The 19008-nt window shown below is 42.4% G+C and overlaps 1 protein-coding gene across 8 annotated transcripts in view; it reads left to right on the top strand.

Moving 5' to 3' along the window:
* The window catches only part of KANSL3 (KAT8 regulatory NSL complex subunit 3), a 57875-nt gene extending 41589 nt beyond the window's left edge, over positions 1-16286 (top strand). For 5 of the 8 annotated variants that reach the window (XM_019021002.4, XM_004031435.5, XM_031007985.3 and 2 more), the window contains one exon: positions 1153-3612. In XM_019021002.4, coding sequence (XP_018876547.1) covers positions 1153-1173 — 21 coding nt within the window. In that variant the 3' untranslated portion in view covers positions 1174-3612. Of the gene's footprint in view, positions 1-1152; positions 3613-12105 lie in introns of those variants that run through there. The other 3 variants (XM_055378573.2, XM_019021000.3, XM_063695560.1) reach the window with 1 other exon arrangement.
* The last annotated feature ends 2722 nt before the right edge of the window (positions 16287-19008 follow it).

Raw genomic sequence — 19008 nt, 5'->3', positions numbered from 1 at the left:
TGGGCCTCACTGTAGCCTTGTAGCTGGCTGTGGGCAAGCTGGCTCACCCTAAGGTGTATTCATAATCAGAACAGAGTGATCATCTGTGTACAGCCCTGCCTTTGGGCAGGGAAGCCCGTGAGGTTTTGTTTTTGTTTTTGATTGAGATGGGGTCTTGCTGTATTGCCCAGGTTGGTCTGGAACTCCTGGGCTCCAGCAGTCTTCCCACCTCAGCCTCCCAAAGTGCTGGGATTGAAGTCATGAGGTTTGATTGTCAAACTCTTCTTCATTGGTGTGATTATGGCTCACTGCAGCCTCAACCTCTTGGGCTCAAACAATCCTGTGGCCTTGACCTCCTGAGTAGCTGGGCCTATAAGGCATGCAGCACTATGCTCACCTAATTTTTGAAAAAATTTTATAGAGATGGGCTAAGTTGCCCAGGCTGGTCTTAAACTTCTGGGCTCAAGCTGTCCTCCTGCCTGGCCTCCCAAAGTGTTGGGATTATAGGCATGAGCCACCTCGCCTGGCCTTCCCTCCTTTACTACATTCTTAGAGACCTCTTAGGAGTTTCCCAAGGGGGAAATTTAGAAAAGTGGGGAAAGCCTTGGTAAAAAAGGCCACCCTCTCTACTTGCTTCCTTATTCTTAAGCTGCAGGGCTCAACATTGATGGCATCCCCCCACACCTACATGTCTAAGGCCTCAAAATCCGAAGTCATGGAAATCTTCCCTTCTGTTCTGTTGCCGTTAAAAACTCACCTATTTCCTTTTTTCTGCATTCCTTTTCTGTCTTCATGTGTAATAATATGAGGTGACCTTTGTTGTTGAGCACAGATTAAACTCAGGAGCTTTATGTGGATTATTTCATTTAATCCTTACGGTGACCCTGGAAAGTAGATGCTGTCATCTACCTCTTACAGGCGAGGAAAAGGAGGCTCAGAGAACATAGGCACTTGCCTTAAAAAGTGGAAAGTTGAGTCTCTCACTCTAGAGCCCATGTTCTGTTAACCACTTGGCAGCTAGAACATGTGTCCTTGTGTATCCAACTTCTTTCCTATTGAGAATTAATTCTTTAAAATAAATTCTCAGGAGTTGGGATAATTGGGATAGAGGGTCTGAATATGATGATAACCTGTCAAAGCTTTGACCCTTCTTCACTACCTCTCCTGCCACAGCGCCTGCCTCCAGCACCCTGAAGATGCTGTGTGATATGTCCTCCTTACCAGGTTGGTGATGGCTGCCTCATGGTGGGCCCTGGACACGTGTGTGGTCCTGCTGAGCTGTCCACGTGTCCGAAGACCTGTTTAAGGCAGTCATTTTTGCCTCTCCGCCAACTGTCTTCAGAGAAACCATTAGGTTAGGTGATACGGTGCCAGCAAGGGAAGCACCATCGTCCAGGATCTGCAAATCTGGTTCCTGGGATCCCCAGACTCCTCAGCAGATCTGGCTGTACATGGATCAGAACCACTTCTTCCCCCGCTTAAGCTGTGGTTTGACCCAAGGGTCAGTATATAGGACTGCCTGCTGCATTTAATGAAGGTGTTTCCTTTTGGAAGTCTGTGCTACCCTCTGCGCCTAGTTGGGAGGAGACATCCATCTGGTCTGGGGTTTCGGGAGTTAGAATGGAAAGCTCTTTGCTAAAGACTGGAGTCATCCTGGCCTGCCAGCTGGTGGTTCAGAGCCGGACGGGCTTGTTTTGGACATCACTGTTGCCTTCACTCAGCAGCCACAGGAGAGTGCTCCCCATGCAACTCCACCTTAGAAACCACGTCAGATACTGAGTAGCTTGCTGACTCCTGGAAACTTCTGGTTTTTGTTAGTATCATAATGAAGGCAAAGAGAACTAGGCTGTCATCTTTCAGCCTCTTTGACTTACTCTAGATGTTGGGAGCAGTGGTTGCCAGGTGAAACCTGGGCCCTTTGTCTTTTTCACCATGCTTTGGGCAGTTTCTGTATCCAGAGAATCTGCAGGTTCAGATAAGCTGAAGAAGAGTAATAGAACAGCACAGGAAGTGGCTTGAAGGACGTGCTAGTAAGCCCTGTGGTTTGTGCTTAGGTCTCTGCTCTGCTACCCAAGGAACTAGTGATTCAGCTGGAGATAAAAAGAAGAATTTGCCAAGTCACAGAAGAAGCCCCAACCCCGGAAAATCCTCTGTCTCCAGTCTCTGGAGGTGAAGCAGGGACGATAAGCTAAGGTAGTATCTTGGCCATCCCAGGAAACTTGTGGCATTAGGACGATGAAGGCCATGCTTCAGTGTTTTCGTTTCTATTTCATGAGACTTTTTGTCTTCCTGCTTACAAGTGGGAAGATGATTGACAGTGACTCTACTATGCAGGGCTGTTGGTACCAACCTGAGCCCTATAGGTGGCAGTCCCTGGAGAAGTGGTCACAGAAGATGGAGCTCTGATCCCCTGCTTACCTCTTCGCAACACTTGTGTGCAAAGATAGTTTTAGATTTGGTTTAGAAGCTATCCTCCAGAACAGGCTCCCATACTTAGAATGTTTCTAGTTAAGGTAATAAATTAGGCAACCCAAGTGTGACTCCACTCAAGTGTCCTTTTCTGTAGGCAGGAAGGGCCCACAACGTGGCTTAAAATGTAGTCCATAGTTCTGGCCCACAGTACAGTGTGTATCTATACCAGGTCACCTGTGTTCAATCTGGGAGCCTTCCTGGCCAGTCTGAGTGGAAGCCAGAAGGGAGCTCATAGTGTCTAGGAGTCTCAGGCAAGGTAGGTCAGGGTACTGTGGGCAGGGGGGATGTGTGTGATAGGAGAGGGTACCCTAAACACCATACCTTCCCTCCTTGACCTGAAAAGCTGATCTCAACAGGGATTCACACAGAATTAGGCTGTGTTTTTGCATTAGCTGGTAGGTGACTTTCTCAAAATTCTTAAATTCAGAAAGTATTTAGTAAACTTGAGGAAGGTATGAAATCTGGAGGAGGCATCTAGGACCCAGGGGTTTGATAGCTTTACAGGTAGGATCATACCACACCAAAAGAGCAGTGGACAATAAGACTATATGAGCTATATGAAGCTTTTAGGAATCATTTAGGACAGACAGAGCCCTAAACAACCCATTCATGACTTAAGTTGTTGGCTCAGTGTATGCTGGGGACAAAGAAAAACTAACAAGCCGACCTGCCTTTATGGTAAATTCTAGTGTGCTTACAAGGGATGACTTCCTGAGGTGTGGTCTGTCCACCTTGAAGAACTCCACAACTGAAGAAGGGGAGCTGTGAGAACGTGGATTGTTCTACAACTTGCATAGGGTAACAGAGGAAGTGGCTGAGGCCTAGAGTCACGTTTTCCAGTTCCCTTCGCAAACTATATTTCTTGGAACGCGAAAGGAAGCTTTACCTATTTCATAGAAGACCTGGAATCCATAACCTCAGAAGGCAATATTATTGATAGAAAATGTGGAAGGATCAGGAAGTTCTTAGATTCTTGGATGACAGATGCATGTTGACGCCCTATGGAGATGTCCTTGTGTTTTGAGGTCACTGAGGTAGGAAGACCTGTCTACTCTTGGTTTCACCACTAGAACAGTCTTGGGCTGGATGGGTTATAGAGCTGAGCGGCTGTGATGGTTCTGTTCTTACATTAACAAAAACAATTAAAAACACCAAAAACAACATTTGGATTGCTTCAGCTTCTTTTCAGTTGACTTTTCATATGTATTCTGGAAACCACCCAATGAAGTGCACACCAAAGATAGAGCTAAGATATTGTAAGGCCAGTAGTGATCATCACCTCACCAATGCCAGGTGGTATGAGGTGATACTGTAATTTCCTTTTTTTTTTTCGAGATGGAGTCTCGCATTGTTGTTTGGGCTGGAGTGCAATGGCGCGATCTTGGCTAACTGCAACTTCCGCCTCCTGTGTTCAAGCAATTCTCCTGCCTCAGCCTCCCAAGTAGCTGGGATTACAGGCGCCCGACACCACGCCCAGCTAATTTTTTGTATTTTTAGTAGAGACAGAGTTCCACTATGTCGGCCAAGCTGGTCTCAAACTCCTGACCTTGTGATCCGCCCGCCTCGGCCTCCCAAAGTGCTGGGATTACAGGCGTGAGCCACCACGCCCAGCCTGTAATTTCCTTTTTATAAGTGAGGAAACAAGCACAGAGCAGTCAAAACAGCAGGAAATGGCAGAAGCAGTACTGGAACCCAGACAGTCTGATGTCAGTGTCTTTTCTACTCTGCATTGTGCTAGGGTTCTAAGATGGGAGACTGGAGGTAGAGATTAACCCAGGAGGTGAGGAGATGGTGGCTTGGCCTGCACGTGACCTTTTCAGTTTACTTCCCACCAGGCCAAGAGTAATTGATGTTGATATGGTGGGGCTCTTGGCTGAGCCTGCGTCAGTAGGTGGGGTCCCTCAACCTTGATCCTGAAAGATCAGTATCCTTTCGCACTTCCTATACCTCCACCCACCGCCAATAAATACATAAAGATTTAGAGATGAATGAATGAATTCCAACCTCTAGATTATTTGTTAACTTGTATTCAGGAGGACCTTCCTTCTAACCCCTAAATTCCAGGTCACTACCCTTGGCATTGGAGCCCTCTGGGTGGAGGCCATAGTTTTGGTATGCTGCTTGGAGTGTCCAGTATACCTGGGCACATCGTGTTACCCTCCTTAGTAGACATCTGGTTTGCTGTCTTCTCCTTCTCAAACTCTAGTCTCACTGACTTGAGCAGTCAGGTCAAGCGAGATGAGGATTAGATTGTTAAAATGACAGCTGTCTGAAACTTCAGGGGTATGGGGACAGGGCCATAGCAAATAATGATGCAGACAAGTCTTTTTTACCTTTTTATGTCTTTTCAAGCACACATTTTGGTCAGGGTTGATGGCTGCAAGAAGGAGAAACCTATTCACCACCAAAATAGCTCTGAAAGGGAATATTCTCTCATTAGGCATTTTTGTAGACAAGGAGCCTCACGGTTTTGGTACTTGCCTCGTGACCTCAAGTGGCTTGGACTTGCCGGGATCCAGTTTTGATCCTATTGTCACAGGACTTTTTAGCTGCAGAACCCTTCATGGATGGCTGGTCTCTTTCATTCAGTTCAAATTCTGAAGACAGCCTGATTGGCTCACTGTCACTTGTGGGTTGGTTCTCCTTATCTCTTCCCACCCAGTCCAATCAGTATCCAGAAGATGAAGTCATGTGGTTCATATCATTACTTTTCTAAGGAGAAGTAGATGGATTTAAACAAAGCAAAACACTGCTGGACTGTTAGATATGTGTGTTTTTAACCTGCAATTGTTGTATAGTATAACACCCTTCACCAAGTTTCCCCAGTACTTACATCTCACATAACTATAATACAAAATTAAAACCAGGAAGTTGGTACAATGTGTGTGTATAGTTCTATGTCATTTTATCTCTGTAACCATAAACAAAATACAGAATGGTTCCATCAGCACAAAGATCTCCCTCATGCCACCCCTTTATAGTTGCATCCATCTCCTTCCCCACCATTCCTGACCCTAGCGACCACTAATCTCTTCTACTTGTCCTAAATAGGATGATGTATAAATAGAATCTTACAGTGCATGGCCTTTTGAGATTGTCTTGTTTTCACTCAATATCATTTCCTTGATACACATCCAAGTTGTTACGTGTATATGAGTAGTTCATTCCTTTTATTGCTGAGTGGTATTTCATGGTATGGGTTTAGCACAGTTTGTGTAACAATTCATTCACCTATTGAGGGACATCTAGTTTGTTCCCTGTTGGGGGCTATTACAGATAAAGCTACTGTGGCAATTGTGTGCAGTGTTTTTTTTGTTTTTTTTTGTTTTTGTTTTTGTTTTTTTTTGAGATGGAGTCTTGCTGTGTCGCCTAGGCTGGAGTGCAGTGGCACGATCTCAGCTCACTGCAACCTCCACCTCCCTGGTTCAAGCAATTCCCCTGCCTCAGCCTCCTGAGTAGCTGGGATTACAGTCACACACCACCAGGCCCGGCTAATTTTTTTGTATTTTTAGTAGAGACAGGGTTTCACCATGTTGGCTAGACTGGTCTCAAACTCCTGACCTCAGGCAATCCTCCTGCCTCGGCCTCCCAAAGTGCTGGGATTACAGGTGTGAGCCACTGTGCCCAGCCAATTGTATGCAGTTTTTAAAATGAGAACATGAGTTTTCATTTCTCTCTGGTAAATAACCAGGAGTGTGATTACTAGGTCATATGTTAAGTTTTTAATTTTTTAGGAAACTGCCAGCCCAGCCTGATGGCTCACACCTGTAATCCCAGCACTTTGGGAGGCCAAGATGGGAGGATTGCTTGAGCTCAGGAGTTTGAAACCCCCTAGGCAACATAGATAGACCCTGCCTCTACAAAAATACAAATTAGCCGGGTGTCATGCCGCGCACCTGTAGTCCTGGCTACTTGGGAAGCTGAAGTGGAAGGATTGCTTGAGCCTGGGAGGTCAAGGCTGCAGTGAGCTGTGATCATGCCATGGTACTCAGTCTGAGCAACAGAGTGAGACCTTGTTTCTAAAGAAAAAAAAAAGAAACTGCCACTGTTTTTCAGAGTAGTTGTACTATTTTACATTCCTATCAGCAGTGTATGCGAGATTCATTTTCTTGGCATTCCTGCCAGCATTGTATATTGTCTCTTTTATTATTTATTTATTTTTATTTTATTTTTGGGAGACTGAGTCTCATTCTGTCGCCCAGGCTGGAGTGCAATGCGCGATCTTGGCTCACTGCAACCTCTGCCTCCCAGTTTCAAGCAATTCTCCTGCCTCAGCCTCCCTAGTAGCTGGGATTACAGGCACCCACCACCACACCTGTCTAATTTTTTTTTTTTTTTTTTTTTTGTATTTTCAGTAGAGATGGGGTTTCACCACGTCGGCCAGGCTGGTCTTGAACTCCTGACCTCAGGTAATCCACCTGCCTCAGCCTCCCAAAGTGCTGGGATTACAGGTGTGAGCCACCGCGCCTGGCCTCTTTTATTTTTTATTTTAGCCATTCTAATAGGTGTGTAGTGGTATCTCATTGTGGTCTTTTAAATTTGTTGAGGTTTATGGCCCAGGGGTGATCTATCTTGGTATGTATTCTGTGGGTGCTTAAATGTGTTCTGCTGTAGGGTGGAGTGTTCCATAAATGTTGATAAAATTGTTGGTTGATGGTGTTGTCAGGTTCTTGTGTATCCTTGCTGATTTTCTGTCAAGTTGTTCTGTCAACTGTAAAGAGTGGTGTTGAAATTTCCAACTATAATTGTGGAATTGTCTATGTCTCCTTTCAGTTCTGTCAGTTTTTATTACACATATTTTTCAGTTCTGTTATTTGGTACATACACTTTTAGGATTTCTGTGTCTTTTTGGTGGATTATGTAATGTCCCTCTGTCCCTGTTGGTTTTCTTTGCCGTGAAGTCTACTTTATTTGACACTATACCCATTCTACTTGTTTTTGATTTATGTTTGCATGACATATTTTTTATTCTTTTGTTTTCACCCTACCTATGTCATTATATTTCAAGTGAATTTCTTGTAGACTGCATGTAGCATATGATTTTTCTTCTATACTAATATCATTCTTTTAATTAGAGTTTTTAGACTGTTTTCTTACATGTAATTATAGGTAATGTTAGGCCTTAAGTTGGCCATTTTAGTTTTTGTTTTCCATTTTTTGTTTTCATTTTCCTGCCTGTAAGTGGGTTACTTGAACACTTTTTTTAGAATACAATTTTGGTTTATTCATAGCGGTTTGAGTTGTATCTCCTTGTATAGTTTTTTAGTGGTTGCTCCAAAATGTTACTTTATATATATGTAACTTACCACAGTCTCCTGGTATCCACATTACCCTCTTCCACCTCTAGTATAACTATCTATGTACTTTGAGAACCACATTAGACAGTGTTGTAAGTTTTGCTTCAAATGTAATTTAGAAAACTTAAGAAAAGGGCTGGGTGCGGTGGCTTAAGCCTGTAATCCCAGCACTTTGTGAGGCCAAGGCAGGCAGATCACTTGAGGTCAGGAGTTCAAGACTAGCTTGGCCAACATGGTGAAACCCTGTCTCTACTCAAAAAAATACAAAAATTAGCCGGGTGTGGTGGTGGGCGCCTGTAATCCCAGCTACTCCGGAGGCTGAGGCACGAGAATTGCTTGAACCCAGGAGGTGGAGGTTGCAGTGAGCCGAGATTGCACCACTGCACTTCAGCCTGGGTGACAGAGCGAGACTCCGTCTCCAAAAAAAAAAAAGAAAAGAAAAGGGAAGTCTATTGTAGTTACCCATATTTTTGCTCTTTCCATTGTTCTTTCTTCCTGATGTTCCAAGATTCCTTCTTTTACCATTTCCTTCTTATTTAGAGAACTCTCTTTAGCCAGTCGTCTTTGTTGTCAGCGGCAACACATTCTTTTAATTTTCCTTTGTCTGAGAATGTCTAAATTTTACCTTTGATTAATGAAGGATAGTTTTGCTAGATAAATTCTGTGTTGACCACAGAATTCTGCTCTTGAATTTGGAAAATTCTGCTTTCTTGTTTTCTGATGAGATATTCAGTGTCATTCAAATTGTTTCCCGTTTATAGATAAGGTGTTGTTTCTTTGTGCTTTCAATATTTTTTCTTTTTCTTTAATTTTCAGGTTTGAATATGATGCATCTTCACATGGATTTTGGGGTTTTTTTTCTGTTTAGGATTTGTTCAGCTTCTTGAACCTGTATAGGCTTAAGCCTTTTTACCATATTTGGGGAATTTTCAGCCACTATTTTTTCAGCGCTTCCTTCTTTTTCCTCTGCATCATGCCCCCAGTGGCATGACTATTAGATCTTAGGTATAGCCCTACAGCACCCTCAGGCTCTGTTCTTTTGTTTTTTTTCTGTTGGTTTGTTCTCTTTTCAGATTGTGTCTGTTGTTCTGTCTTCAAGTTCACGGATTCTTTCTTGTGTCCCTTCTGTTCTGCTGTTGAGCCTATTCATTGATTTTTTTCATTTAGGTTGTTCTATTTTTCATTTCTCAAATTTGTTTTGTTCTTTATGTCTTCTGTATCCTTCCTGAGGATTTCTGTTTTCATTTGTCTTAGTGTGATATTGCTCATTGCAGCATTTTTAATGATGGCTGCTTGAAAATCCTTGTTAGACAGTTCTAATATCTGTGTCTTCTCAATTTTGGCATCTGTTGGTTGTCTTTTCTTATTTGAGTTGAGAATTTCTTGGTTCTTGATACGTTCTTTGAGTGGTTTTGGATGAAACTGGGACATTTTGAGTGTTATCTATGAAACTCGATCTTCTTTAAATCTTCTGTTTTAGCAGGCCTCATCTGACACTGCTCTCATAGGGGAACTTTGTTACTGCCAGATGGGGTGGAAGTCTAGGATCCCCACTTGGCTTTCATTGACATTGGGGTGGAGTCTTTACTGCTGGGTGGAGGTGGGAGTTTTGGCTCCCCACCTGGCCTCTGCTGCTGCCAGCCAGCCTAGCTGGAAGGGAAGGAGTGCCTTGTTGGTCTTTCTCACATGTTCTTGTTTCTAGGCAGAGGTAAATGCCCTGACTCTTCACTAGGTCTTTGCTGATGCCACCTAAGCTGGGACAGGGTTGTGTCTTATTGCCAGGTGGGTAGATTTCCAGGCTAACCACATGGTCTCTAATGGCACAAAAGGAGTGGGGGTTGGGAGCTTTATTACCACTCATTGGGATTGAAGTTTTAGTTTCCCACTTGGCCTACTTCAACACCACCCCCCAAAAACTAAACATTTGAGGAGACAGCCACCTCACAAAAGGCAACAGTGGACAACATATACTTTCTGAAGCAGAATTATTGGAAGAGATAAGTTAATATGTGACTAATATATGTAAGGAGTTATGGTTGGTCAGATACTGATATGAAACAACAGGAAACTGTTATTTAAAAACCCAGAAATACTAGTTATAGAAAATATAATAGCTAAAACAAGGTAATTATGGGATAAAAAGTAGAAGGGATATGGCTAAAGAATTAATTAACTGGAAGATTAGTATTAGGAATTCTCTCAGAAGGCATCAAAAGAGCCAAGAAGTATAGAGGACAGAAGTAGAAGCAGTAGAACACAATTAAGAGTCATGAAGGGAAAGCTGGCTACTTAAGATTGCTTAAGGCCAGGCGTTGAAGCCTGTAGTGTGCGATGATCAGGCCTGTGGATAGCGACTGCAGTCCAGCCTGGGCAACACAGTGAGACCCTGTCTCTCAATTTTTTTTTTCAATTTTTAAAAGCCATGAAAGGAAAATGAAATAAAAAACAAGGAAGTAATTTTTTACATAATGGAGGATAAATTTCTAAGAATTAAGAGAAAATTGAAAGGCCTCAGTTTGAAAGCATTCACATGGAGTCTCAACTGGGAGCAATAAGGAAAACCCACATCTAGACACATTATAATTAAAGACAGAAAATCTTTCTTATTTTTAAATTTGATTCCAGTAGTTGTTGGGGAAGAGGTGGTTTTTGGTTACACGGGTAAGTTCTTTAGTGGTGATTTCTGAGATTTTGGTGCACCTGGCATCTGAGCAGTGTACACTGCACCAAATGTGTAGTATTTTAATCACCCCCACCCCCACCCTTACCCCGAAGTCCTCAAAGTCAATTATATCTTTTTTTTTTTTTTTTTTTGAGACTGAGTCTCACCCTGTCATCCAGGCTAGAGTGCAGTGGCACAATTTTGGCTCACTGCAAGCTCCGCCTCCCGGGTTCAAGTGATTCTCATGCCTCAGCCTCCCGAGTAGCTGGGATTACAGGTGCCCGCCACCACGCCCGGCTAATTTTTATATTCTTGATAGATATGGTTTCACCATGTTGGCCAGGCTGGTGTCAAACTCCTGACCTCAAGTGATCCGCCCACCTCAGCCTCCCAAAGTCCTGGGATTACAGGCATGAGCCACCGCGCCCAGCCCAATTATATCATTCTTTTGCCTTTGTGTCCTTATAGCTTAGCTCCCACTTCTAAGTGAGAACGTACAATATTTGGATTTCCATTCCTGAGTTACTTCACTTAAAATAATGGTCTTCAGCTCCATCCAGGTTGTTGCAAATGCCATTATTTTGTTTCTTTTTATGGCTGAATAGTATTCCATGGTATATATACACCACATTTTTTTTTTATCCACTCTTTGGTTGTTGGGCATTTAGGCTGGTTCCATGTTTTTGCAGTTGCAAATTGTATTGCTGTAGATGTGTGTCCAAGTGACTTTTTCATATAATGACTATTTTCCTTTGGGTAGATACCCAGTAGTGGGATTGCTGGATCGAATGATAGTTCTAATTTTAGTTCTTTAAGGGATCTCCATACTGTTCTCCATAGTGATTGTACTAGTTTACATTCCCACCAGCAGTGTAAAAGTGTTCCCTTTTCATGCCAGCATCTATTATTTTAAAATTTTTAGTTATGGCCATTCTCGCAGGAATAAGGTGGTTTCACACTGGCTTTGATTTGCATTTCCCTGATAATTAGTAGTGTTGAGCATTTTTTCATATATTTGTTAGCCATTTGCCTATCTTGAGAATTGTCTGGTAATGTCCCTTGCCCTTTTTGTGATGGGATTGCATATTTTTTTCTTGCTGATTTAAGTTTCTTGTAGATTCTGGTTATTAGTCCTTTGTTGGATGGACAGTTTGTGAATATTTTCTCCCATTCTGTAGGTTGTCTGTGTACTCTGATTTTTCATTTGCTGTGCAGAAGCTTTTTAGTTTAATTAGGTCCCATCTATTTATTTTTGTTCTTGTTGCATTTGCTTTTGGGCTCTTGGTCATTAACTCTTTACCTAAGCCAACAAAAGACAGAAAATCTTAAAGGCTTCTGTAGAGAAAATCCACATCCACTGCAGCATTTGAGCCAGAATCAGACTAATGTGAGACATCACAACATGAATCTTTGCTTCAAGAAGTCATTAATGTTTTTAACATACTGGAGGACAGAACATGGAATTTAAGTGTTAGGACATTATAAGAATGTCCTCAGGCATACACAGCTTCAGAAGATCTGACACACAAAGACTCGTTGGTGCACTCCCATGTTTATTACAGCACCATTCACAGCAGCCAAGATAGAGAATCAACCTAAGTGTATATCAGCAGATGAATGGATAAAGAAAATGGGATATATATATATACACAATGAAATACTACCTAGTTAAAAAAAAAATTCTGTCATTTGCAGCAACATGGATGAACTTGGAGGACATGTTAAGTGAAGTAAGTCTGGACAGAAAAATACAGCGTGTTCTCACCCACAGGTAGGAGCTAAAAAAGCTGATCTTATAGAAGTAGGGAGTGTAGGTGGGATGAATAACTTCTGGTGTTCTATAACACTATAGGCTGACTATAATTAACAATTTATTATAGATTTTCAAATTCCTAGAAAACCAGATTTTGAATGTTCCCAGCATAAAGAAATGAGAAATGTTTTGAGGTGATGGATATGCCAATTATCCTGATTTGATCATTATACATTGTATACACGCTTTGAAATATTGTACTCTGCCCCATAAATACATACAATTATATGCCAGTTAAAAATAATAAAAGCTGGCCGAGTGCAGTGGCTCATGCCTGTAATCTAAGCAATTTGAGAGGCTGAGGTGGGAGTATCTCTTGAGCCCAGGAATTCAAGGCTGCAGGGCACCATGAGTCACCACTGCACTCCAGCCTGTGCAAGAGCGTCTCTAAAAATAAAAGTGAAAAAAGAATAGACACACCACAGACTCAGATAAAATGTTTGTAATATGTATTTGACCGAGGACACACATATAACCAGAATACATAAAAGAATTACTACAAATCACGATTTAAATGTAATAAATATTTGCAGGCTTAAATAGAGACATTCCACAAGAAGATATCCAAGTAGCCAATGTGCACATGAAAGAGTTTTCAATATCACTGGTCATGAGTAAAATGCAATATTAAACCAACAAAATACCACTTTACACTCACTAGAATGGCTAAAATTAACAACAATACCGAGTGTTAGCAAGGATAAGGAACACCTGGAACTCTTAGACATTGCTGGTGGTAGTCTATTATAGTAAACCACTTTGAAGAACTGTTTGAGCAATTCCTCTCCTACGTATATACAAAAGAGAAATGATAACTTACGTCCACAAAAGTAGTGACTTCTACAAGTACATTCATAGCAGCTTTATTCATAATAGCCCAAAACTGAAAATAGACTAAATGTCCCTTAATAGGAAAATGTATATACACATTGCAGTATTTTCATATAGTGGAACACTATTTGGTAATGAAAAGAACCACTGACATGCAGTGACCTGGATGAATCTCAGTAGCATGCTGAATGGCAGAAGCTGGACCCAAAAGACTACACGGTATGATTCCACTGATATGAAATCCAAATTTGAACAAAACTAGTCTGTGGTTATAGAAGTCAGATCATGATTGAGAGAGACTGTAACCAGAAAGGAGTACAGAGACTTTTTCAGCCGGGGGGAAATGTTCTATATCTTGTTTTGGATGGACATTACAAGGATGTATACAAATGTTGAGACTCAGTTGAGTGAGAAGGGGCCCACATCTGGTAATAGCCAAGTAGCTCCTACCAGACCATTCCACGCACATGTAATAACTATAAATAAAAAAATAGAAAACTTCCCATAAGCTGCTGGAGAGCAACAGAATCAGACAGATAATGGGAAGGTTGGTCACACTTAGAGTAAAACAGTGAATTTTGTTTGTATGGCTTGTAGTCTGAGGGCAAACCATAGTCTGTACCATGCAGAGCAGCTAAAACTCAGAAATGTGCTGCTGTAACCATTCTGTCCAGCTTGCAGAACAAAATAGCAGAGGTTGGGTTGACCATTGCAGCTGGAAAGTGAGGGGATACTCACAGGAAGAAGAGAGTGAGCCTCAGATATTCTGCACACTGTGTCCAAACCTTCCTGTAGCTCCTAAACTACACGTGTGTGTTAGACTTCCAGCAGTCCAGCTAAGGCTAAAAGAATTGAACTGAAATTTCAGCTGCCTTCGACTGCAGGCAAGCAATATGCAGTTTGAGTCTAGTAAAGTTACCTGCCTATTAGCATGAATAATCAGTATTTCTCAGCAACATTATAGAATCCAACATTTTTGGAACATATGGTATGTCCAGAATATGATCCAAAATTATTCAGTAAAGAGGCAAATATTACCCACGCTCAAGAGAAAAGGCAATCAATTGAGACTGACCCAGAGATGATGCAGACATTGGAATTAGCAAGCAAGGAATTTAAAGCAGCTCTTAATATTACGCTATAGGATGTAAAGGAAAGTGCTCATAATGAAGAAAGTGGTAAGAAGTACAGAAGAGAAGTCCAAACTAGAAAAAGCCAAATGGAAATTCTGTAACTGGAAAATTAAATACTTGAAATAGAAAATTCAGTGGATGGGCTTAATAGCAGATTGGAAGTTACGAAAGAGTTATTGATTTTCTTTTTTTTTTTTTGAGACAGAGTCTTATTCTGTTGCCTAGGTTGGAGTGCAGTGGCACTGTCTCCACTCATTGCAACCTCCACCTCCTGGGTTCAAGCGATTCTCCTGCCTTAGCCTCTAGAGTAGCTGGGATTACAGGCGTGTGCCACCATGCCTGGCTAATTTTTGTATTTTTAGTGGAGACGGGGTTTCACCAGCCTTACCATTTGGCCAAGCTGGTCTCAAACTCCTGGCCTCAAGTCATCCGCCCATCTTGGCCTCCCAAGTGCCGGGATTATAGACGTGAGCCACCGCACCTGGCCGAGTTACTGACTTTTAAAACAAAAAACAAGTTATCTGGGGGAGATAAAAATAAAATTGAAAATAGTGAATAACACCTTAGGGCAATATCAAAAGATCTAATGTACAAATAATTTTTAAAGTCCAAGGACAAGAGGAAAGAGGCCCCCCAAGGAAAATATTTAAATGAATAATAGCTGAAGTATTTTTATATTTGGTGAAAGACAAAATTTGTAGGTTCAAGAATCTCAGTTAACCTTGAGCCTCAGTGATAGGATATGGATGTTCACTGTACAAGTCTTGCCATTTTTTTCTCTGTGTTTGAAATTTTTTATAATGTTAAAAAACAAAATCCTCAAAACAAAACATTTATATTGAAAGAAACATTTAGAAGTACTCAGACACAAGTCCAGATGAAGTAGACAGAGATATAGAAAGTGAGGGTGGTTAAGTATCTATAAAGTTTGTTGTTACCTTAAAAGCCTCAAAGAAAATATAATCTGTAGCCATCTACAGCTAAAATTCTAAATATCAATATGAGGATGGGGTAAGGGAGCAAAAGATAAAAAGCAGCATGTTGAAGCACTTGTGGAAAGATATTGGTAAATTTAAGAAGCTTATAATAGTATATGAAGATAAGAATGAATGCTAATATACCAGTAACCACCTTAAGAACAAAGATATATTCTAAACCTTTTTTTTTTTTTTTTGAAATGGAGTCTTGCTCTGTCGCCCAGGCTGGAGTACAGTGGCATGATCTTGGCTCACTGCAACCTCCGCCTTCCGGGTTCAAGCGATTCTCCTGCCTCAGCCTCCTGAGTAGCAGGGATTACAGGCATGTGCCACCACGCCTGGCTAATTTTTGTATTTTTAGTAGAGACGGGGTTTCACCATGTTGGTCAGGCTGGTCTCGAGCTCCTTACCTTGTGATCTGCCCGCCTCGGCCTCCCAGAGTGCTGGGATTACAGGCGTGAGCCACCGTGCCCCGCCCCTTAGGTGATTCTTAAAGCGGGGAAACTAAAGCACTAGGCTTTGGGACTCTCTTGGGCATCCTCCTCAATTCCCAGAGGAGGGACCTGAGACTCAAAACAGGGAGTCTGCAGGGCTGCACAGCCGCTGGTTGAAGGCTGGGAAAGAGCCAGATGTTTTCTAGAAGGGCTCATTCTGTCTCACTGTCCTGGCCTAACAGGAGGTGGCAGCGCTGGTTCTGAGTTCTTGCTACTGCTTCTCTGGATTGGCCTCACTCAGGGAGTGCAGTTATCTCATGGGCTGGAATCCTGGTTACTGGAGGGCAGAGACAAAAGTCTTGTACCTCCTGTGGAGCCCACTGTAGGCATAGGAAACCTAACATTATTTGGTTCTATGATGTCTCTGTTTTGCAGGGATTCCACACGACGCTTTTTAAAATGCAAACTTTTATATTCAAATATAATGTATATGCATAAAAGTGCACCAATAGAAACTATACAGTATAATGAATTTTCACAAACAACACACACCTGTTTAACCAACATACAGGTAAGAAATAGAACATTACCACACTATCCTTCTGCTCCAGGACAACCTCTTTCCTGACTTCTACCACCATAGGTTGGTTTTGCCTATTTTTAAACTTAATAAAGGTGGAATTATGTATTTTTTGCATGTCTAGCTTCTTTCAACATTATGAAAGTACATAGATGTATTACATACAACATCTATTACATCCATGTTGTATGTAATAGTTCATTTGAAATGTTATATAACATTTATGAAATGTTATTTCATGTGATAGTTTGGGATTATTGCAAATAATACAACTATGTACATGCCTTTTGGTTAATACATGCACACATTTCTGTTGGAGGAATGGAATTGTTGGGTTGCAGGATATGCTCATGTCCAGCTTTAGCAGATACTGCAGAACTGTTGACCAGAGAGGTTGTAGCATGTAGCACTTTTCAAAGGAAATTTTTGATGCCAAGGAGCCTGTGTTCCAGTAAAACGAGAATTGGAATTCCTCCTCTAGTGGCACTTCAGCTAAGGAGGAAGTTACTCTGGAAGCCATCAGCAGGCTGTAGGATAGGTTCTGTTCCTATTTAGGTGCCAAGAGCTACATATGCATATCAGTGTGCACATCTAAGTGAATTGACACACTTTCAAGTCTCTGCCACTCTGAGTGGACAGGTGTGTCTTTCAGAGGTTTATTAACAGATGCATTAGTTCACGTCTTGGCAAGAAAAGATGGCAGACTCAAAGGGTATATTAGAATTGGTGAAAGGACAATTTAGACAGAGTGAAGGAAAACAACGGGGCTTTGAAGCTCTCAGGACACACACTCAACGCTTCAGCAAGGCCTCAGTGAGCTCATGAAGCAGGGAGGAGTGGGTAGGAGCAGCCTTTGCCACCAGGCGCCATCCCTGCAGCCTACATAAGCACACCTGTCCTCTCAGAGCCCCCTGGGCTCCCACAGGCCTTGCACCCATAGGCCTGAAGGAGCAGTGTTACTAGGTTCTGGGAGAGCTGTAGCCATGGAGAAGCTGCAGAGAGAGCTGGGTGAGTGGGAGGTTGGAAATAAATACTTCCATGTCTTCTCTTGCCTCTCATCACCTGCTGGAAGCCAGAGGATAATGCAGTTCTTATAGGTCAGCCTCCTGGGGTAGTTTCCTAGGGCGCAAAGCAGGGATGTGAGGGAGAACGATGGATCTGGAGGGGCAACCAGAATATCTGACCTGATAGATGTATTTTTCAGCTGGAAAAGGCATACATATTGAGAGTAGAAATGTTGGCCAGTATAGAAAAAAAAGAATATCTATAATCTCATCAACCAGAAGCATTGTCTGTTTACATTTTAGTGTGTTTGTTTCTAGTCCTTTTCCATACATATTTTTCAGTAGTTGGGATCACACCATGCATGTAGTTTTTTATTAGTTTTTGTAATGAGTTGGCACCAGAATTCCTCTTGGGGAAGAGAGCTTTTGGTTTGGGGAAGATTCCTTGAGAAACTGGAATAGATGATATGGCTCTGACTGTAAGGTATTAGTAGCTCAAGCAACGGATGGTTAATATCTCTGTAGGAGAGAGTGGATTTGTTTGTATTTACTGGTGCTTTTGAAGAGAAGGTGGCTAGGGAAGCATCCTGATGGCAGGGTGGCCAAGGGGCAGGTTAAGAATGGCCTACAAAACTGATGACTTATTCTCCCATTCTTCATACCACTAGAATTACAGTGTTGTGGAAGACTTGGGGGAGATCCCTTTCTCAGGGAGGGATGGGCATGTAGCCCAGTCCTGGCTAGTGAGTTTTAAGGGGACTGTGCCAGAGGCTACTGGGAAGGGTTTCCTCCTGATAAAAAGGGAGGGGCATGTGAGGAGAAATTCTCTGCCCCGCATTGACCTTTGTTTCCTGCCCCAACTTGCAACTTAAAGAGAAAGGCCAAGGATTAAGAATTAGGACTTATTAGGCCAGGCACGGTGGCTCACACCTGTAATCCCAGCACTTTGGGAGGCCGAGGCGGGCGGATCATGAGGTCATGAGATCGAGACCATCCTGGCTAACACGGTGAAACCTGGTCTGTACTAAAAATAGAAAAAAATTAGCCGGGCATGGTGGCGGGTCCCTGTAGTCCCAGCTACTCAGGAGGCTGAGGCAGGAGAATGGCTTGAACCCAGGTGGTGGAGCTTGCAGTGAGCCGAGATCACGCCACTGCACTCCAACCTGGGTGACAGAGCAAGACACTGTCTCAAAAAAAAAAAAAAAAAAAAAGAATTAGGACTCATTAGCCAGGCGGGTACATGCCTGTAAACTCAGCTACTCAGGAGACGGGCGAATCACTTGAGACCGGGAGTTCAAGACCTGCCTGGGTAACATAGTGAGACCCCTGTCTCCAAAAAAAAATTTTTTTTAATTAGCCAGACATGGTGGCATGCACCTGTAGTCCCAGTTACTCAAGAGACTGAGGTGGGAAGGTTTCTTGAGCCCAAGAGTTCAAAGCTTCAGTAAGCCATGATTGAGCTACTGCACTCCATATCCTGGGCGATGGAGCAAGAACCTGTCTCAAAAAAAAAAAAAGAAATAAAAAAAGAATTAGGACCCTGACCCCCATTCTCAGCTCTGTCTCTGTGTCATTTGTTAATTCTGAGTCCTGCTTGCATCTTGGCATTGATTCCACCCACCCCCTCCTCCCTCAAGTAGGGAGAACAATAACAATGCTTACATTCAAGCTTTATCCTAGGCCATCATTACTGGTATTCTATAGTTCAGGGAAAAACTGAGGCACAGAGAGGTTAAGTAACTTGCCAAAATCATACAGCTGGTAAGTGGCAGAACCATAGCCGAATTCTGGCAGTCCACTGCAAAGCCCACTCTCAAGCAATCTCT

Source organism: Gorilla gorilla, chromosome 12 (genome assembly GCF_029281585.2).
Source record: "Gorilla gorilla gorilla isolate KB3781 chromosome 12, NHGRI_mGorGor1-v2.1_pri, whole genome shotgun sequence".
Taxonomy (NCBI): Eukaryota; Metazoa; Chordata; class Mammalia; order Primates; family Hominidae; genus Gorilla; species Gorilla gorilla.
The sequence above is the reverse complement of the archived record's forward strand: the minus strand, read 5'-3'. Positions and strand labels throughout refer to the sequence as shown.